At 36.4% G+C, this 23,055-nt stretch overlaps 1 protein-coding gene across 1 annotated transcript in view; it reads right to left on the bottom strand.

Moving 5' to 3' along the window:
* Dars (aspartyl-tRNA synthetase) overlaps positions 1-23,055 on the bottom strand; it is a 77,161-nt gene that overhangs the window by 22,684 nt on the left and 31,422 nt on the right. The window contains exons 5-9 of the mRNA XM_013517491.1: positions 12,507-12,609; positions 9,530-9,610; positions 8,289-8,348; positions 3,803-3,914; positions 2,405-2,539 (exon numbers count right to left, since the gene is read on the bottom strand). Coding sequence (XP_013372945.1) covers positions 2,405-2,539; positions 3,803-3,914; positions 8,289-8,348; positions 9,530-9,610; positions 12,507-12,609 — 491 coding nt within the window. The remainder of the gene's footprint in view (positions 1-2,404; positions 2,540-3,802; positions 3,915-8,288; positions 8,349-9,529; positions 9,611-12,506; positions 12,610-23,055) is intronic.

The following is a 23,055-nucleotide window of genomic DNA, read 5'->3' on the forward strand; positions in this document are numbered from 1 at the left end:
CAACTCTATTGCTTATGTATCCTGTTCTGTCCTTACAGCACATTTCAGTTTGGATTTTCTTTTATAGTGACTCTAGCAAATTTCATCTGCTTTTTGCACTTGCTACATAATTACCTACTACATAATTAACACCCATCTGCTAACTGTACAGCACAATCTGATTATTCATTTTAAAAATCATTTGATTATTCCTTGTGATTGCTATATGCACATATGTCTTAGGTTGGGAGCAGGAATGTTTACTCTCCCATCTTTCAAAACTTGATCTACAAATCAGCACCATCAACTGTACCTGGATACTTATAAGAACTGCATGATCTTAGGCCTCACCCCAGATCTACTGACTAGCATCTGTATTTCAAAGAGACCCCCCCAGGTGATCTGTATGCATTAACATTTGAGATGTGCTGGTCAACTCTTTTTTTTATGTACTTGATACCTGGGGTAACCAGACTATATATGAAGTAGGTGTTCAACAAGTAACTGGTTAATAAATTCAAAAAATTAGGACAGTGATCTTGCCAGTTTTTCTATTAGCAAGTATTTAATTTTTATTAAGCTATCAAAAACATAAAATAACTTCGTAAATTTTATCAATGGTTGTTGTTTTACATATTGTTATCGACAGATAGTTTCTGAGGAAAACAAATAGACAAATAATAGTGAGTTACAGACAAAAGTGGTAGGAGATTATCAATGGTTGTACTATACTTTGGTATCTTCAAAATGGTTTTTAAAGAAAATAAATACAGCTATACATGAGTGACCAACTGAATAATCACTGACTATTCTCAATGGCTGTAGGAAACACATAGTAATAAACATAAAACCATTTATGAAATAGCATAGGAACAATATGAACATTACAGAGTTATGGATGATTAGTAGGAAAATATCAATGGCTGCTGTAATACATGGTGGTATCTTCAAAGTGGTTTCTCAGGAAGACAGAAATGCAAGAAAGATCTAACAAGTAGTTACAGCCTAAGGGTTGTGAAAAATAGCATATTACCTCCTCACCAGTGACTCCTTTCACTGAGGTGTGATGGCTGGAAGGAAGGCCAGGATTGAAAAGAAGGACTGAGAGACTTGCACCTGTGTCTAGCAACAGGCTGTTTTCTTTTTCCTCTGTAGTCATGATTACCCAGGGCTCCCCATGGAGATGACAGTCTGGCCAGAGGGAGAAGGCAGAGTATGCCCCGGGTCCCCTCATTCCTACTGGACTAACTGGTAGGAAGGGTCTGAGCTCTGGGGCCTCTGCTTAAGAGGGCAGACCGATCTCCAGTAGTCACCGTTGCATTCAGGGCATGGCCCAGGGGGCTTCTTAGGGCAGTTCCTCTTGAGGTGGCCTGGCTTTTAACAGTGGTAGCAGATGAATGTAGTCATCGAGTTCTTCTTGGGGCCCTGAGAATCAGACTTAGGATCTGTTTCTCTTAGTGCTGCAGCAAAAGCAGCTGCTTTTTCTTGGTCTCTCTGTTTTCTCTCCTTGGCCTCCTTCTCATCACAGCTATAGAATACTAAGGAGGAAATTCTTACTAACATCTCAAGTGAGCCATCTGGGGAACTTGGTAAATTTTAAAGAATTAAGTAAACCTTTTTTTTTTTTTTTTTGCTTATAATTAACTTCACAAATATATGCCATATAATTATATCATTGTACTTGACTTTAATATAACCTGTGAAATGTAAAACATCTCCTATAACTTGACTAGCATAAGATCTATACTAAAGATGGTACAAACATTAGGGAAACAGAACAGCTCTAGAATAAAATTGTTAGTAAAGCAGAAAAAAGTAGACTATAAACTTTCAACAGTAGGAGGTTATAAAGAAAACAAGAGATAACATCTGGAAGAGTGCAACTATCTGTTTTTTAGTAATGGGAAGTTGAAAGGCCAGTCCAAATGAGGACTAGTTTTGTTTTTAATTGCACTTAAGATAAAAATTTTCTTCACTATTCTTCAAGAATAGATGTGCTGGGTGTGGTAGTGCATACCTGTAATCTCGGCACTTGGGAGGCTGAGGCAGGAAGAACACTGTGAGTTAGAGCCCAGCCTAAGCTATGCAGTAAGTTCAAGGCCAGTCAGAACTACATAACAAGACCCTGTCTCAAAAAACCAAAACCAAAACAAATCTCCCCCAAAACAAAACAAGAACAGATAATACTTACAATTTTATTCATACAAGTAATGCTCAAATGTATAAGAAACTATTGAGTATATTTTAAAAAATCTTTACCCAGGTACACTGTCATTTCTATCTCAAAGTCTAGTTTTTATGTCCAGCAGATATAAGAATTGAGCCTTCAAAATGTTTGCATATTATGTATGTAAAACATGTACCTAATACCATAAATACTATACAATTAATGAACTCAGAAAAACCGTAAGTGATAAAATCTTACCTGGTCCAATACAGAAAACCTTGTCAAAGTCGGCACAAATGCACATTTGCTTATACAGTTGTGGGGACTGAGCTAGGTATGCGTTATTCTTAAAATATGACACAGTAAATACATTGGCGCCTCCTTCACTGGCAGCTGAAATGTAAATATTTACATTATTATAATCAATTGTAAGTTTGTTTACATAAGCTTCTGCTAAGAACAATCTATACTTTGATTCAACTAATTTACTTCAAGAAAAAAAGAAAGACTGGAAAAACCAAGAACTGTAGAGAAATTGTACCACAGAGATGTATTTCTACTTCTCTGGATATAAATGCTCCCTTTCTGCACAAATTTCAAAAATATTAAAGGTATTCTAAAGTTGTAAAAATTTTAAAAAGGAAAAAAGATATTCTTCATCAGTTTTCCAAATACTAAGATTGTAATGCTTAGTTTGTTATTTGTATCTAAATGCCACTTATAATGTGGCATAGTCTTTTTTTTTTAGTGTTACTTAAGCAACTCTAAAAAGGGTGAAATAATCAGAACAAGATTTTCATATATGAATGAGAATTAAAAAATCCCAGCTAATTCAAGGCCAGCCTGGGCAACATAGCGAGACTTTTATCTCCAAGTAAAATATGTAGTTCAATGGTAGAGCACCTCTGGGTTCAATACTAAGTAATGCAAAAAGAAAAAAAAAAAGTGTGTGGGTTAGGTGGGGAGACCACTAATATTAATGTGTTTCCCCACCAGTATGTATTCAGTGACTTTACAACACAATTTCTACAGATAAATTTCAGTACCAATTTTGAAAGAAACATACAATAAAAATAGTTCCTTGTCTAACTTATATAATCAGAATTAGACTTTGTGTATTACTGCCTCATTTTATAGTTATTATCACAATAGAACTCATAGAATAAGGAGATGTAGTATTACTGGTGGTGGTGATATGGCTGATATGTCTTTGAAATACTAAGTAGTATTAATACTAAGAGGCAATAAACTTCAATACTAAAGAGTAATAAACTCTAACTAAATAAATACAAAGAGGCAATAAACCTCCAAGGACACTCAGTATTATCCAGTTAAAAAAATTTTATATAAGCAACTCTGGGGAAAGGAAGGAAGACATATATTTTTTTGAGGAGTGGGATGTGATGGTACAGGGGACTGAACCTAGGCCCTTTGCACTGAACTAACTACACCCTCAGCCTCCCTTCCCCACTTTAAAAATATTTTTTTTAATTTTGAGACTGGTCTTGGTAAGTCCTTAAGTTGCTCAGGCTGGGTGCCATTTCCCTGCTTTAGCTTCCCGGAGTGCTAAAAAGTAAGTTTATTTCTAAAAATTAGGGAAAAAAAGAAAAAAAAACTAAAAGAAAAAAATAAAAAGAGAAATATTTTGAAGCATACCTGAAATAATTTTAGGAGTTTGGATTTCCACAAAACCTTTGTTAATTAAAGTTTCTCGGAAGAGATGGCAGATGCCAGACTGGAGACGGAAGATTGCCTGACTAGTTGATGTCTATAGGACAACAACAAAATGTAATTAAATCAATTTTATACATTTATTGAGCACTTGCCATGTGTGCTCTGCACTGCTGGAAACCTAAAGGTAAATACAATTATTGCTCTCAACATTTTAAGTCTAACACTGTAGTAGAAGAGAAGACAAGCATACAAATGTAACAGAGGGCAAAAGGTGGTGAAGGTATGCTGGAATGTAATGGCTATGCAGTACATGATCTTACAAAGTTCTTCTCACAACGAAGGCATAGCAAGCAGATGTCTTAATTTGTAAGCATTCCATAAAAGAAAAATATTTCTTAACAAATAAATGAAACACCTTACTTGTGAATTTTTTACAAAGCAACCCATTAAGTGAGATGTACCAATATTTGTGCAGCATTCAAATGCACTCCAAATGAAAGTAAGACTTTAGCACTGAATAATAAATAAAGCTGCCATACACTTAATCATTATTATCAATAACGTATTAATTGGAGACAGTCACATACTTGTTCCAATTAAGAAAAATAATAAAAGGGGTAGGCATTTGATGACAATGATTCCCCAATGGCACATAAAGCAATTAAGCGTAGTACTCTGTCATCTTCTTTTTTCTCTCCTTTCTCAGTTACTGCACCACCCCCCTTTCAGGTTCAGTCACTTCTAATAGTGGCCAAAAAGGTCTAGAGGTAATTATCTTAAGAACTGGTTTCTTATCCCTACGTCCTGCATATATATCTCCTATGACTATATAGGTGCTGTGGATAGCTGAGTTAGTATTCAGCAATTTCAATTACTTGCCCTGTGGCAAAGGGCTCACTCCTGACATGGTGCACACAGCATTCTGAATTTAAACAGTAGAGCCCTTTGAAAGCACTGTTAATGATGGCTACCCTGTATTTCTTTCACTGTAAAGAATACTATTTAATAATCTTGAATTGAGATCAGGGCTAAATAAATTTATATAAACCAGGGGACATACTTAAGTGGTATTATTTCATAATTCAAACTCAAATTCAAGATGCAAATAATTTAAATTCAACATGTAAATCAATAATTCTTCACAAAGGAATGGGAATCATCTAAAAGACCTATATAATTCATTAGACTACCTACTTAGTTTGAATACATCTACACTTAAACTAGAGAGAAAGACTTGTGGCTTTTAAGAAAAAACAGTATGTGGTTTAAGGGAAACATTTGGTTCATCCAATCACAACAAATTGTATAATATATTTTCAAAAACCTACCAACCTATTTAAAACCAAGAGCTGTTTAAAGCTCTTTCACCATTACGCATATGGATACAGAGACATATGTTTCACCAAAGTTCTTTTTTTTTTTTAAATTTTAATTCCCTGCAGGGGTGCACTGTTCCCGGAGGTACAGCAATACCAGGACAATGTGTAGAGCGGATGGAGCAAGCTTCTATTCCATCTCCCAGCTGCAAAAATCCATTTAATATATTGTCCTTGGATAGAGGACGTATCAAGATATTAAACTGATAACAGATACTACTTAATCTTAGCCAAAAGGTGATGAAGCAATCACCAAAGTTCTTTAGGAATGTAGACAGATTTTTTTTTTTTTGGTTTGGAAAATGTTTGTTTAAAGTAATTAGGTGGGCAATGAATTAGAAAAAAAGCACTTGATACTTTTAGGTATCCCAGTCTATTCATTAACCCACAAGTCTCAAAATGGGCTATATTACTGAGCAATAATACAAATGCTCAGATAGTTACTTTAACTATTCTCCACTACATATATATGCAATATAGAAAGGAATATATTATAGAAACATACAGTACATGCTACTGTTGTAGGATAGTTTCAGAGATAATGTGCTCTCCCATTAATGGGAGTAACACGGTATATTGGTGAAGCAAGGGAAGTTGAGAAGAGCCATGGGGTTTCTTCAGGGTCAGGTTACTTTTGAGTTCTAAATTGCTCCCTCCTTTGGGCATGTCAAAACAAATGGCCAAAGGGATAATATAATACATCTTTTGAAATGCTCAGTTTCTATATTCACTTGGCAATACAAGGAATGAAATGACTGTTCTAAAAATTCATGTAATAGTCTTATTTCCTTGATAAAATTTATCTTTGAAAGTAAGCAATATATATTTCACAGTATTTACATAGAACGAGATCTGTCATATGAATATATTAATATTTTGCAGACTAAATGGCTTTAGTGTAGGGGGTGTACACAAAGAAATGGATTATAGTTTTGAACCAACTAAAGCAATCCATTCCTACCTGGGAAAAGTATTTAAAAGTATTCTAAGAGGGAAAAATACCCATCTGCTACTCTGACAATGTTAGCTGTCAAGAGTGGGGAGAAAGAAGAGAGTAATTATGATCTAAATGTAACTCTCCTGAACATATTCCCAGAAAACCCTCAGAGCAATGCCCATCAGCAAGGATGAAGCTATTTTGCCAAAGCAATCCAGAATATAAACTAGGTGAGTGCTCTAAACCAAAAAAGTGGCAAGATAACTTAATTCAGACTTTGCCAGGAATGAAAACTACTTTAACATTTTAACACTCTTGGGGCCAGATGACGAAGTATTTTTTAATTAGGCCACCTGTCTGGAAACTTCATAGAAAAAATACTTCATTATAGAAATTTTCAGCTACATGAGAATATGAAGATGTTTCTTGGACTATTTCATACTACAGGGAAAAAGTAATTACACCTTTTACCCTCAACCTTTCCAACCCTTCACCTTGCAAAACTGCGGAAGAAAAAACAGCTGTTTTTGTAAACTAAGTTGCTTAAAGGATTTAAATTGCTAGTGTACACAATGCTTGCTATTTCTTTCTTTCCTTCCTTCCTTCCTCCCTCCCTCCCTCCTTTCTTTCTTTCTTTCTTTCTTTCTCTTTTTGTACTAGGAATCAAACTCACGACCTCACACTTGCCAGGCAGGCGCTGTGTCACAGCTATATTCCTGGTTCAGTGCTTGCTAAATATAAGGTCAAACTAGGGGTTAAAAATAAAAGTGTTTCTAAGGATCATATAAGTACCACAAATGAATGATACCTTTTGGGTGGCACAGGACAAGCAGGGGACACACGCCCCACCTAGAATGCCAGCCCAGATTGCCCAGGATTTCCACATGCTCCTCTAGCTTTCCTAGAAAAATGTGAAAACTCCCATTTTTTTTTAAGTTGGTTTCTCGTTCTGTTGCCCATGCTGGCCTTGGAATGCCTGGGCTCGAATGATCCTCCTGATTCAACCTCTGGAGTAGCTGGGATTACGAATGTTCATCACTGCACCCAACAAAACTCCCATTTCCCAATGGTGGCAATGAATTTAAGTTAAAATAATGACAGTCATCAAAAACAACCCCAAACTCTCTGGGCCAAATTCTAGAGGCACAAGCTAGTAACAACCATGTAAACAAACACCACGGGCAAATACAGTATGATACCTAACTCCTGTGGCCAAAATACACGAAAAACCCGAGGTTTCCAGGCAACAGAAAAACTTTTTATTAGTATTTACTTTTTTGACATAAATTAAAATGGAGACAATAAAACCAGACAACAAATAATGACTAAAACTGAGTGCATTATAAGGCAGACTTACATAACTGCAAAGGAGTTGGAAACAATTCTTAAAGTAACAGAATCTGAACATCAGGTAGAACATTTAAGTAGAGGAGGAAGATGTGGTCAAACATTAAGAAAGGAAGATGACACTGGCTTTACTACAGCGATGAAACCACTGGAGTCTTGCACTTGCAACTAAACCAAAACGGAAATAGAAGACCCACGAGATTACTACATAAACCACCAGGGACAACTGTATCTTTTTATAAATTCTCTGTTCAGATCAAATTAAAAGGACTGAGGCATTAATTACTCATCTGCATCTGGCTGTCCTAAAATGTGCACATAATTTCTTTCAATTTTGTAGTGATGTTAATTGTTACATTTCCACTTGCTGACTAAACGTGTCCAAAACATGTATCACCTGGAATGAACCCATACACTGGCTTTATGATCATCTGTCTTTTTTTTTGAGACAGGCTCTTGCTATGTAGTACAGGCTATCTTTGAACTCAATTCACTATGTAGCCTATGCTGGCCTCAAACTCATGGCAACATTCCTGTCTCAGCTTCCCGAGGGCTTGGTATTACAGGTGTGTGCCACCACATCCGGGTTCACCTGTCACTTTAAAACAAAGTGATTCAATACCCTGTGAACTAGTACTTGAATGTTTCTGTTTCCAGCAATTCCTTTCAGAGGATGGGTCAGTCGGAAAGGCAAACTGTTTCTTGTACTTTATACTTAAATATAGGCAAACGCTAATTAGCTTTATGGTATCCCTGCCCATCTCAATTTTGGCACAACCGTATCACTCAATAAATAAATGAAGCATACCCTAAGATCAATGACTCTGTTGTCTAATCTTGTATCTTGGTTAACTGTAGCTCTTCCTTCCTGAAAGAAAAAAGATTGAAAAAAAGATTTTACTAATTTTTTGATGAACACAAAAAATACTACTACTTAAAAAGTAAAGCCATGTTTACTTTTAAGACTAGGTATCTGTTTGTTAATATTATGCAAAAAAAAATCAAGGATCCAAAATAATGTCAGAAACAGAGGCAGTGCCAAAAAGCAGCGTTAAAAGAGAAACAAGAGAAATGAGAATGAACAGATGCTAATTCTTTCTTTCTCTCCCCAACCCCCACCAAAGCCTTGTTTCATTATTGGGGCACATCAGAAAAATTAACCACCTGCACCATTACTGATTCCTGCATTTAACCTGTCAGCCTCAGACTGACTGAACAGATAAAAGCTGACACAGAGCAGTGGTTCTCAGAAGTGTGGTAAGGAATCACTGAAGGTTTCTGAGACTCCGTGAATCCATGAAGTCAAATGTATTTTTCATAATAACACTTTCCACTCATTTGTCATGAATGAACTGGGAAATTTTCTAAGGGCAGTATGATGGGTACTATCATAGGACAGCAAATCCAGAGGCAGTGAGAAAATCTAGTTGTTGCACGTTAAGGTAGACAGTATAAAGATTTGTACATATATAACACAGTCACTCTTCACAGTATGTTATTGTCTTGGAAAATATGTTATTATATAAAGTCATACATTTATATCATTTAATACACATATTTAAAAATTCGTTTTAACTTCTATTTCTGTAAATAGTGACAGACCATCAAAACAAATGCTGGGGGGATATCTTCAGTTTTGTTTTTTGGGGGAGGTGGTTTTTAGAGACAGGCTGCCCTTGAACTCACAGGGATCCTCTTGCCTCAGCCTCCCAAGTGCTGGGATTACAGGCATGTGCCTCCAATGCCTGGATACTTCCACTATTTTTAAGTGTGTAAAAGGGACCTTACGACCAGTAAATCTGGAAATTGCTGGTGTGAGAGTAAATTACTCTATTTATTTACTGGTGCCGGGAGTGGAATCCAGGGCCTTGTATGTGCGAGGCAAGCGCTCTACCACTAAGTCATATACCTGGCCCCTGCAAGAGTAAATTCAACAATAGGCTCAAAGCAATTCACAGGCACTCTTAATATAGAAGCAGGACACTAGGTTTTTAATATTTCATGAGCTAGGCATACAGTAGAAGGGTATTTAATAAATACAAATTTTACCTCTTCTCCTTCTACCTCAGGCCGAATCGCATCATCCAGCTGTAAGGGCAGGCGGGGTTCAGCCAAACTAATGACATAAATCTGCAAGTGAGAAATTGCCGAAAATAGCAAAAAGCACGCAAAGCTGGATTATCTTCTGCTTAAAAACAAAAAACAGATTAAGCAGTATTTGCATACACCTTTAACTACTTGCTGAAATCATACAGGCTGATACAAACTTTTCACCTATAAAATGGGGTTTGTAATTTTTTTAAAGCTGTTGTTAGGGAAATCAATCTCAGAGCTCTAGTTATGAGGTCTGCTGTAAGAAATCAAACCATGGTCAGACGAGCTGCTGTTACTGCTAACAGCATTTGGCGACTGCTATTCCTAGGGCTAGGTTCAGTCCCTCTTCGCTATACCTCTCCTCCCTTTTCTCATTCTCTCTCTTTCAAAGCACTCCTTCATCGTCTCTTATCATCAAACATGTTGCATCTCATTTTCTGCTACTCTCCTGGTTGGGGGCTGCAACAGAGAATGTTCATTTATTTATTTAGTTGTTTTTTTTTTTTTTTTTTTTTCTGGTACCGGGAATTGAACTCACGACCTTGCGCTTGCCAGGCAGGCGCTGTGCCACTGAGCTAAATCCCCAGCCTCGAGGATGTTCATTTATGTTGTTGAAATCCCTCAACATTCACTGACATAAGCTTCACATTTTAGTGATAAAAAGCAATTCGTTCATAAAGACTGACTTAGGGTTGTCTGATCACCCTTAAAAAAAAGTTACTGTAGGGGGCTGGGGATTTAGCTCAGCAGCAAAGCACCTGCCTGGCAAGCACAAGGTCGTGAGTTCGGTTCCCGGTACTGGAGAAAAAGAAAAGTTACTGTATTAGTTATTCCCAATTATTGCAGAAAAACCTGCTATAGCACAAAAGGGAAACAGGCCTTACTTGGTTAATTCAAGAAAGGAAATTACATTCTTCATGTGGCAGATCACATTTAGCATTCAGTTCAGACACTTCAAGAAAGTGTCAGAAGGATACTTCAGTCTTCCACATCATAAAATAGAGTTGGTCACTATTCTCTCTTAACCCTAAATTGTAGGGTTCCCTTTGATAATTTATCTTCAACCCAAAGTTAACACAACTGAAGAACTACTTCCACTTTGATAACTAGTGGAAATGTATCATCTCCTTCATCAGGTTGTACTGTGATTGCTAGAACCTCACACAGTGTTCAGCACAAAGTATAATCAATAGCTGCTGTGGCGTAAGTAAATGAATGAAAGAAGAGTCAATGCTAGTGAAGTCTACAATACTTTATGTTTGTGAAACACAATATACTATTTTTATTTTGGTGTAACTTGTCTGTAAACTCCTTAGACTTCGTTAACACTTATCAAGGTTGGTACTACTTGTTTGACTGTAAGAGTATTTTTTTAAGCTGATGGGGATTGAACTCAGGGCCTTCAGTATGGTAGGCAAGTACAATTACCACTGAGCTATCTCCCCAGTGCATTAAGAATATCTTAATAGTACATTTGTTTTAGTCAGTATAATTTTCTATACAAAGTACTGAAAAAGATACATGGAAGATGGAGAGAGGGGGCTCTTTCTTGGCCACCATAAATGGACTTAGGTTAAGAGTTCCTGGTGGGGATGATTCGAAGTTAGACTTACACAAAGAACAAAGTAATTTGTCAAGCTGGGTTGGTAAAAATACAAGATTTTCTACGTCTCAAAGAGTTTCATGATAATCAATTCCTATTTAAATATAACCTTGCTCCCAAGTTAGTATGTATGTGCTGTTCTCTGTGAATCTATTAGTCTGCCTCTTTTATGCACACTTGTGCTTGGAGACAGACAGACAGACAGACACACCCACACACACAGCTGAGGGTGGGACAAAGCCACTTTGTTTTGAAGAATATGTCTTGAAAGAAATTTAATGATGCATATTTTAGATGCAGTATGAATCTGAGATTTCAGTTTGAAAGGGTTAGGTTCAAGGTTGTAGGGTTGTTTCAATTGCAGTAAATATGTGCAAATTTACTCAAGGCATTTTAAGTCAATGATAATGAACACTTTCAGTTTTTATGCTGCAGAGGAGATGAGGGATAAATCTTGCACACTTGTGTACACACAAAGTTACTACTGGGATGTGAGACCGATATGAGAATGTCTCTTTTGACTTCTCTATGCTGCAAAAATATTGCAAGTATAATTAACCTTTGTCAGTATACCAGAAAAAGCAATATTCGTAACAAGACAGGCTTCTAACTGAATAAAGGTTTTCACGCATGTTTCATGATTTTCCCTTATGACCATGGCTGCATTAATTCCTCCTGTTTCTGGATGCACAGTCCTAGCAATGATGTTACCTCTCTTCCCATCAAGAGCGGGACTCTACTTCTCCATCCCTTAAATCTAAGTTTTGCAAAGTGATTTAGACCTACAGAATAGGTAGAAAATGTGAAATAAGCAAAAGCTTAAAAAGTGTTTGGGCACAGGGCTTTCCTTATGTGTCTCTGGGAACCATCTTGGTACCATACAGACATGTCTGGCCTGGGCGCCGGTTGAGGAGAGGCCATGGAAAGAGATGTCCAGGTACGTCAGTGAACGCAATCAACGCCACGTGTAACAGACTCTAAATAGCTCACAGAATCATGAGCAAACAAATGTCTGTTATTTTAAGGCAGTAAATACTGTGGTAATGTATTATATAACAAACTGTTTCAGTAGTCATCTTATAAATGTCATAGTTTACATGAACTTGAATGATTAACAACACATACATTTGACATAGAAAGCTGTAAGAACTACTCAATTTTTGCACACAATTATTGTATTTTTAGACACAATTTTACACACACATATACATACACACATCTTTTTTCTTCTAGGGTGGCAATCAAAGTAGGGCCTTGTGCATGCTAGGAAAGCATTCTATTATGAGTTACATCACTAACCCTTACAATTTTAATATTGCTAAATGTTACCTTTTGAACATGTAATTCAACATCTTGCTGAGTACAGCTTCCAATTTTCTGATTCACTTTTCTCACTACGCCTTCTACATCTACGATGCTTTCTTTGTTGATGCTGTCAAAAGAAAAAATTCCCAACTTCAACCATCTCATTGGAAGTGTCAATTCATTTGGCTTATAAGCAGAAAGGCTATGTTATTCTCTCTTTTTAAAAATACAGTAGCCATTTGAGATAAAGCCAGTCTACTTAACCTACTATAATAAGCTACTATGTAGCATACCTTGTGAGATTCCTTGAAGAGATGACTTTTTAGATAACGTAATTTAGTTACCATTTATAAGGTATTCTGGGCATAAAAAGCAACAAGACCAAGTGAATTGTGAAATGTACAAAAAGTCTTTCAATTATTTATTAAAGAACATTTCCCTCCCTATACTTGAGATTCACTAAGATCAGCATTTCCTATATTGAGAAATATTGGCTTCAATAAATGCAATTATTAGTATGTAATGGAATTAAATAATAGAAGAAGGTCAACTGAAAAGATTTCAACATAAAAGGACACTAGGGTGCTGTTTTGCAATTAAATATTGTCTATAGGTTTGCGTATACTTTGTCACGGGATTTATGTCAGCCTAACAGACTGTGAGTTCTACTGAAAAGAAGTGGGAACAACATACAATGAATGTAAAATAAATGCATCTTGGGTAGTTTATTCTTTTAACTGTTTATTATTTAACAAACTTGAATTCTGAATGTCAGACACTCAAATTCTGAAATAAAAAACTGAGTTGTTCATTAAACACTTATTTTTAAAATTTCTAATACATAACCAAGAAAGAAAATGTATAATCTGAAATAGCGATTTCCATAAAAAAATGTACTAGTTTTATTTTTGTGTATTTTCATGTACTGACAGAACGTGTCACAACGTATTTGGTGGAAAGGGTAAGATTTAACTTTCATGAAAAAATTCATTCTGATGAGGTATTGGGATTTTAGTAGATATTCCAGAAACCCAACAGTACTTTTTTTGGTGTGCATGTGGGTACTGGGAATTGAACTCAGGACCTCGTGCTTGCCAGGCAGGTGCTGTGCCGCTGAGCTATATCCCCAGCCTCTCAACAGTGCTTTTTATATAAGAGGATACCATAATCAATTTCAATGAACGCTTACTTAGGGTGATAAAGGGATCAAAATGAGGACATTAGGTAAAGAACGCTAAAGAAAGAACAAATAGGGGCTGGGGCTTTAGCTCAGCGGCAAAAGCGCCTGCCTGGCAAGCGCAAGACCGTGAGTTCGGTTCCCGGTACCGGAGAAAACCCAAAAAAAAAAAAAAAAAAAAAGAAAGAACAAATGTATTTTCCCTTTACTACACTGCCTAGAATTCTATGTAACCAAATGCCTTTTACAAACTCAATGGTACACATATTTCTTACGCTTTAAGTCTCTTGCACTGGAGCTAAAATTTTGTGCATTGAAGAAACAATGTATTATGGTAAAAGTAGCTGACACACCAAGGTAAGGCCTTTCTAAGACTTGAAGAGATCAAGAGGCTTCTGTTTATTGTTAAAAGGGCTTTCTGATACTGGAAATCAACCGTCACCAGATCTGTCTTCAATGTGACTGTCACCTACCAATTGCTTCACCTGTTTGCACGAGTGTATTTGATATCATGTGAGAATTCTATTATTTGTTTCACACCATTCCGTGAAAAAGGTTTTCTCCTCCTCACTCATCAGTACAGTGTTTCAAGTAACCTGCCTTGCCCCTACTCGAGCTCACCTGGCTACCTTTCCACTCTGTCCCCAGCTCTCTCTGTTCTCTTTTCTTACCTGCCCCCTTTTTCTTTTCTTTGTCTTTTTGAGACAGGGTCTCGCTCTTGAGTTCAGGCTGGTCTCGCAGTGACCCTCCTGCCTAGCGTCCCCAGTGCTGGGATTACAGGCGTGCGCCCCCATGCCTGGCCTCTTACCCCTTTTTGTGCCCTTGTAGAAGGCACCTGATGGTCCTTTGGCCCTTCCATTACCATATATATAATCTTTTCCAAGACATTCAAATATATTTACTCTTAAGGACCGTGTTGTATCAAATTTCCTCCTAAAAATAGCTAAAACGTGGTCAGAGACCAGGCTGTTGGAAATCCAATGAAATAAAAAAATTTCTTTCTCCTTCAAAAGTACATTAATTCCTTTTATTTTTGAACATTGAATAATTTAGTTCTAATATGACATACAGCTAAACCTATGTCTCTATTCCTATCCACTTATAGAAATAAGTGAATTCAGAAGAAGAAACATTAAAACAACCAAAGTCAGATTTATAGAAAAGGATCAGACTAAAACTGGTAACTACAACTAGTAAAAGGCTATATGAGGGGTTTATGTGTATTTGCGTGTGTACATATGTACATACACATATATAATTAGTCAAAACAAAGATAGGAATGCTTGAGTATGTTTCTGCCAACAGAAGGATAAAATTCCACCTTGACTGTAAAGTTTAGTTAATCTAATTTTAACTGACTTATATGTGAACAGGCTCTATACTTAGTGTGCTATAATTTAACTGCTATCACAGATTATTCAGGTTTGAGTTTTACCTTTTGAAATTAATATGCCACTATGTTCATATTCTGAAAAGGGCTGCATGTAACAAACAACTAGAAGCCTTGGGTTTTTACAGAGGATGTGACAAGGGAAAAACCCATGGTGGAAAGCAGAGAACTCTTGGGAACTATTTCATTGCAGGAGAAATGGATAAAGTAAATTATACATCTTTTAAAGAGCTAAGTCAGCTTTTTTTTATTACTAGTCCCTATCCCAAAAGACACTATCACTATTCATATGTTTTCTCTTTTCCAACCATCCTGTTACCCTCCATATAATCACTTAATGAAAAAGATAAATTGATATACTTTTGATATTGAAATATTCTACCTAGGGGGCTGCGGGTGGCGCAGCACCTGCCTGGCAAGTGTTAAGTCCTGAGTTTGATTCCCTGGTACCCCAACCCCCGCCAATACTTTAGCCAGCAGGCACAACAAATATCATGTCATCCATTAGAAAATGACAACCATCAATTTTTTTTTGGTACCGGGAATTCAATTCACGACCTTGCACTTATCAGGCAGGGGCTATGCCACTGAGCTATGTCCCTGGCCTGACAACAATGAATAGTTTAGTTCTAACTAAACAATATGATAGAATAGTAAAAAGCACTGTTTGTTATGTAAAGTACTTTGTAAAAAATATTTTGAGTTGATAATCAAGTTTTTAAAAATAAAACATGATTAGCAAACATGCAACCTGAGGAAAAAACAGACAGTACCTGGCTATCTGAAGGAAAAGAATTTCACCTTTTGAATATGACTGACATAAACTTAACTCATTAAATACAGAGATTTTTCCTTTAGCTGCAGTTCCATCAGTCTTAATGACTGGTTTTCATATCACACATGGAGTAAGAACCTAGTGAGACCTGGTGGTCCACACCCGTAATTCCAGCATTTGGGAGGCTGAGCCAGGAGGATCGATGTTTGAGGCCAGCCTGGGCTAAGCAGTGAATTCAAAGCCAGCCTGAATTACACAGTGAGACCATGTCTCAAAAAAAACAGAAACAAAGGTGTAAGAAATTTTTAAAAAGTCTGGTTGAGGGGGCTGGGGATTTAGCTCAGCGGCAAAAGCGCCTGCCTGGCAAGTGCAAGGTCGTGAGTTCGGTTCCCGGTACCGGAGAAAAACCAAAAAACAAACAAACAAACAAAAAAGTCTGGTAGAACTATTAAAAGTGAGTATTAACTGTTGAATTAAATAACAGTTGACTGCTGAAAGAGAAAAGAAAAAAATATATAAACACACAAATCCAAAACAGGAAAGAGGAGGTGTGACAAAGTCACACAGTAATAGATGTCCATGATAATGGCCTTCTGTCATCTAAGTTAAAAGGGAAGAATGTGTAAAACAGACTTCAAAGATTTGGTTAAAATGGTCAAAATAGTTTAGTATGTGAAGAAGTTTATGGTCAAAAATAATTTACTAATGAATAAGGCCTACTTCTAAAATGTTGCCCATTTTTATTCTGTATTTTTTTTTTTTTTGGTTTTTCTCCGGTACCAGGAACTGAACTCACGACCTTGTGCTTGCCAGGCAAGCGCTTTTGCCGCTGAGCTAAATCCCCAGCCCCTTGCCCATTTTTATTTTAAGTTCTCACCATGTATCTGTAGTACAATGAGCCATTAGTTTCATGTCTTCATTTGTTGTGGTAGTGGTATTCATTCACATTCTTGCTGTGGCTTTAAGGGAGGCAGGAAGTACTTCTCTGCCCCTTGACTTTTGGGTTTGGCCATATGACTTGCCACTGAATGGTCATGGTATCCTTGTCAAAAACATCCCATCAAATAATACTGGGTATACAACCTTACATCTGGGCTGTCTATTCAGTACCACTGGTTTACCCACAGTTTTTATGACTGTGATAGTTAAACTTAACCATCAACTTAATTGGCTGCCTACCAAATTAGCAGAGCACAGTTGTGGGTGCTTGGATTATGGAGGTGTGACCTTGAGGTCTACATGTACACCACTCCCCACTATTCCTGTTCTGTTTCCTGGCTGCCATGAAGAAAAGCACCTTTTCCGCCACACCCCTCTGCCATGATGTTTCTGCCTTTGTGCCAGCCAAGCATAGACTGAACCCTCTGAAACAGTGAGTCAAATTAAACCTCTCCTACTTTAACTTGTGTATATTTGTTATTTTGTCTCAACAACAGGAAAGCTGACTAATACAAGTAAGTTTTGAAATCAGAAGTTTCAATCCTTTAACCTTGCTCTTTTGCAAAATTCTTTTGGCTCTTTGCAGAGGTTCCTCTAGGTTCCACATAAATTTTAGGATAAGTTTTTCTATTTCTGCAAAAAATGCCATTCAATCTTTGACAGGGATTTCACTGAATCTGCAGATCAGCTGGAACAGTATTGCTATACTTAAGGTGGTTTTGTTAGTATTTTTTGCAAAAAGTCTATTAATACAATCTGAAAATTTAAAAAGTTAAATAAAAAAAAATCCTTGAGCCTAAAGCTATTATTTGAAATAAGTTAAATTTTTTTTTTTTTTTTTTTGGTACTGGAAATCAAACTCAGGACCTTGTACTTGCCAGGCAGGCGCTTGTGCCACTGAGCTATACCCCCAGCCCGAAATAGGCTAAATGTTTATTTGTAATTCCTCACATACAAACTGAGACAGATACACAATGTATATTATGCTTTACAGATATTTAAGACACCAGATATTCAGTTGTCTCTTGCAATCCATGGGGACTGGTTCCTGAGTACACCAAAATCTGCAGATGCTCAAGCTCCTTCTATGTAAAATGGTGCAGCATTTTCATATAACCTATGCATATCCTATATACTTTAAATCACCTCAGTTACCTACAGTACTTAACATGTAGTAAAAACTACAGAAATAGTTGTACAATCACATTCTGCTTTTTCAAATGTTTTTGATTTGCAGTTAGCTAGACCTATGGATGCAGAATCCATGTATATGTAGGTCTGACTATAAGATTTGACTGAAATATTAGCATTCATATCAAATACAGAATTTATACATTTAAATGAATATTGTCTTCTTTAAAAGTAACTGCTCAGGGGAAGGAGGTAGGAGGTACAAACATACATTTAAAAACCAGCACTACCTGAAATAATTTTCAAATTACTCATCTGAATTGGTTTTGTTCTATAAATCAGGTTTTAGGGGATAGTCATTTATGCTTATCATTTACTACCCTTCAGCAGTGCTAAAGACCATGATAGAACTCTGAATGGGGGGAAAGAAGAGACCAATTAAAATTTAAATTAAAAAAAAAGAAAAAAAAAATGAAAGATGCTCAAGAGGCAAAAAAATTGCATGTTTCAAAAAGAAGAGAATGGAGAGTAGCTCTCTTCAAGCCCACCCGCCCACCCCCCCGTATTAAGGACTAAACCCAAGGCCTTTACATTGGGCTGTATCTGTAGTCCTTTTTGATTTTCAGACAGGGTCCCGCTAAGTCACTAAGCTGCCCAGGCTGAGGTCAAACACGCACTTCTCCCGCTTCAGTTCCCACAGTGGTGGGATTACAGGTATACTGATAATTTGATTTACTCTATCAAAAAATGGGGGTTATATACTTCAACATACTTACATTTTATTTATAAACTGCACACATGTATTACTAAACAGGTTTATATTTAGATAATGACAAACTTGGAGAGAAGTTCACAGCTAGTGAATGAATGCAAATCCACATATAACAATTTTCTTGATAGTTTTTGACTTGAGGTGTACAGACATCTTGTCGAATATATGAGACTATCATTTTTTAAAAACCTCAAAAATATAGCAGGTAAAAAGATCTCACTGTGTGGGTAGAAATGTCAGTGATAATATTTTATGCTTATATTTTTAGTATTATTTTTAATCTGTGCTTTCTTTGTGGAAATCCTTTTAAGTCACTTGTCCATTTTCTGTGCGGCAGTTTATTCAAATATAACCCCAGTAATAAAACCACTTAACTAGGCACAGTAAGCTGAAATTGGTTACAAGATACTGACAGTGAACCAAAGAATAAGGGTACCAGCATCAGCTCTTCATTAATGCGATGCCACAATCCATCTTCCTTCAGAAACTTCACATGTGTAGATGAATCCAAATGATAGGCCCTGTGTTTACCTACAAATTAACTAATAAAAGGACATTTTTTTCTCACCCTTTTAGATAAAGGAAGAAAGGAGGGATGACAGAATAGGACACAGTAAGATTGGTTAATTTTCTTTCCTTCAATGGGTCACCGTGTGCAATTCATACTTCAGACACCAGTGGGGTCAAGACCAAAAATCATACACATTGAGAAAGGCTGTGTCTTAGTTACTTTTCCTCTTGCTGAGACAAAATACCTAACACCCAAAGTTGAAGGAGGCAAAGGTTTATTTCAGCTCACAGTTTGTAGAGTTTTCATACCTCTAAATAGTTGGCTGGCTCCAAGGCAGGGTGGCACAGCAGAAGAGCATCAAGGAAGAAAAACAAGTCCACAGCAAGGTAGAGCAGGAAGAAGGCAGCAAGCAGTGTGCAGTAAACAATAGCAGCAGCAGCAGCAGCAGCAGCAGCAGCAGACTGCTTCTCCCTTTTATCCCTTCGAGGTTACTTGCCTTTTGGATGGTGCCTCCCACACCCAGGGTGGGCCTTCTTTAATCCCAGCACCACCTCCTTAATCCCACATTCCTTAATCCCAGCATCACACTCTCTAGATCCAGCCCCCTCCGAAAAGCCCTACCCATGACCATGTGAGGCTCGGAGGGGACATCTACATACAAGACATAACAGGCTGTTAATGGAGTGGATGATTCCAAAGTCACCTGTCTCCTATTTAGAAGTAATTCACTAGTACTTCTAAACAGGAGACAGATGAAAAAATATCTTTAACAGCACACAACTTTAGTCAAAGAGGTCAACATCTTGCACATAAATGGTAGAGAAATAAAGCTGAGGAGAAAGTAGTTTACTTGTCTCTTTCTATTTGATCCTAGTGATGTGTGGACCCTAGAAAGTTCTGTTGGACTATGAAGCAGAATCACTTCCAATCCAGACTGCCTTAATCAGTGATTCATGAGAAATGGCAGGGTTTGTTCTAATGATTTTAAACAATTTTTGGAAAAATGTTTAAAAAATATTCCTTTAAAAATTTATTTTTCCTATTATTTATTGTTCAGGATTCAAAAAATTTTAAATTTTCAACATTACATGTTTGCAGTACATAATGATTACATTCACTGTAGGGAATTGGTACATGTATATAAAACATCTTAGTTCTTTTTTTGGTTCCCCTTCCCTCTACCTCAGAATTGAAATGTTAATCCAGTCACTACTTCTCCAGTGTTTTCCATTTGGTCCATACTCTTCTACACTTTTTCTTATTTGTAGAAAATAAGTAGTGTGTTGTAAATCTGTGTCACACTTTTATGGTAGTTTTGCTCATTTTTATAAATGTTGAAGAACACACACTTATTTTTATAACTTGAATTAAAATGATCTTAACATATAATCCCCTAAAGCATTATTATCTCCATTACCACTTAATAATTTCCTATGAAGCACTGCACATATACCATCTCATTTCACAAGTGCCTACAAGGTAGGAATTATCACCATTTTACAGAAAATAAAACTGAGACTCTAAGAGGTTTATATGGTAACTGGCCTCCCATCACACAGTTAGTAAGGTTATTTGCTGATTACTCTACTAGATAATTCTTTTATAGACTCACAAATGAGTGCTAAACTTAAACACCTCAGAATATATCTTTAGTTCACTCTGAAATAATACATTCTCATTTTTAAAAGCTTGTAAGTGGCAAGATTTCTGTATAGTTTTATATGACAGACAATGGAAATAATGAATCTTGATAGTTTTCCAAATGTCCAACCTGTGTTACTTTTCTCAATAATACTACAATACTGATGTGTTTTGATGTCCTGATATTGTTACTGGGTGACAGCAGAAATCCAGTAGAATCTTTGTATAAATCAGAAAGTCATCATTTAAGGTAATTTTTGACCTAGCAGAATTAATCCCATAATATATATTTATATATATATATATTTTTTTGGTACTGGGAATTGAACTCAGGACCTTGCGCTTACCAGGCAGGTGCTTCTCTGCTGAGCTATATCCCCAGCCCTAATCCCGTAACATTAACCCTAAATTTTAGACTTATTTTTGAACATACCTCCCCCTACCCTTTTTTCTTTTTGTAGTGCTGAAAATTGAACCTAGGGCCTTGTGCACATTATGCAAGCACCCTACCATGCAGCTACACCACAGCCCTCTTTGTACTTCTGAGGTACTGGAGATTGAACCTAGGGATGTTCTATCACTGAAATGTACAGCTCTTTTTATTTTTTGAGACATGATCTCACCAAATTGAACAGGTGGGACTTGAACTTGTGATCTTGCTTCAGCTTCCCTCAATCCTGGAATTACAGGCATCTATCACTGCACTCAGCTTTGAGGTTTTCAAACTTGAACTGGATAGGGCTACACATAGTTATTTCTTCTGTAGTAAACACCTTGTTGCAGCAAAGAGGTATTAAGCATGCAGGTGCAGCTGTTCAAAGTGTTCCAATACTTAACAGTATAATTGTGAAAACTATGCTTAGTAACTGATCTATAGCATATCCACACCTCCCTTTGGGCCTCACAGAACCTGCAGCTTGTCTCTGTATATAGTTTGATCCATCTTTTCTTTTCCTATAATTAAGTTTCTTATATAATACATATGTGTCTTACATAAATCTCTGTATACTCAAATCCAGCAGAATGCCTGGACCAGAGCAGGTGCTAAATAAAAGATGAAATTAATGAGACTTATAAGTACTATTTTTGCTACAGTTCAGATCAAATAGATAATGCAGCAAGCTGAAATTTTAACCTACCAACTAAGAAGTACCTGTTTCTAGGTGAAAGATCTAGAAAGGAAAGAAAATAAACAAAACTAGTATGTAGCTAGGGACTCATTAGATAATGAAAAACATTTGTGATTCACCAGATACCAATAAAGCACTTAACCACAATGACTAATGGAAGAAAAATAAGATAACTACAAATGTATATAATAATGGTACTGAGTTGGCCTTATTTTCAGAATCAAAACATCTGTGTTTGGGGAAGAGTTGTAAAGCACAAATAACAATATACAATTTTTAACTTAAAAATGATATTTACATTAATGGCAGCCCTTTATAGAAGTTACTATAATTTTACCCTTAAATTTTAAAACTTATTAGAACAAAAGAACTTAAAAATCTGTGTTTACATTTATTGCTGTCCTCTATATCAGTCAATACAAAGAAAGCCTCAAGGGCTGCCTTGAAAAAAAAATCTGACCTGACAAGACTCAACTCTAACACAAATTCTCCTTCATTTTTCAATAGCATTAAATAAAAAAAATTTTTTTAAAGGAAAAAAGAAAGGAGTAACTTCTTGCCTCAACTCCAATATTAGCTATGAATTACACTGATATCAAGATAACTCAGGTATCCAGAAACACAGGCCTACATGGGTTTTATATCTTGCTTCCAGACACATTTCACTTCAAGACTGCAAAGCATTTTAGATATACAATTAAGTCTCTTCTTAAAAATCTCCAGAGAATGAGATGTGCCAACCTCCCAATGCAGCTCATTTAGTTGCTTTATTTTATATGCATTCAGCCAAGAGGAAATTGATCTTTCTAACACATTGATTAAAATAATGTGTTGAACAGTCCAGTGGCACTTAAATCCAATTAGAAGTCAACTTTTGGGATTAGTATATTGATGAATTGGATATTCTTAGATAATTTAGGGGAAAACATCTGACACCACATTAAACTTAAACTCCAATGTTCTTTTAAACTCAAAAGCTAAAAACTGTTAGCAGCACAGTCTAGGCAGGGGACAGATAAGCACCTCACGTTTAATATATAAAGTAAATGCTAAGATCATGATCTACTTAAGATATTAAAAGTGACCTCATATTCTGCTTTTTAAATA

This window comes from Chinchilla lanigera, unplaced genomic scaffold, assembly GCF_000276665.1.
Source record: "Chinchilla lanigera isolate Chin_1 unplaced genomic scaffold, ChiLan1.0 scaffold00039, whole genome shotgun sequence".
Taxonomy (NCBI): domain Eukaryota; kingdom Metazoa; phylum Chordata; class Mammalia; order Rodentia; family Chinchillidae; genus Chinchilla; species Chinchilla lanigera.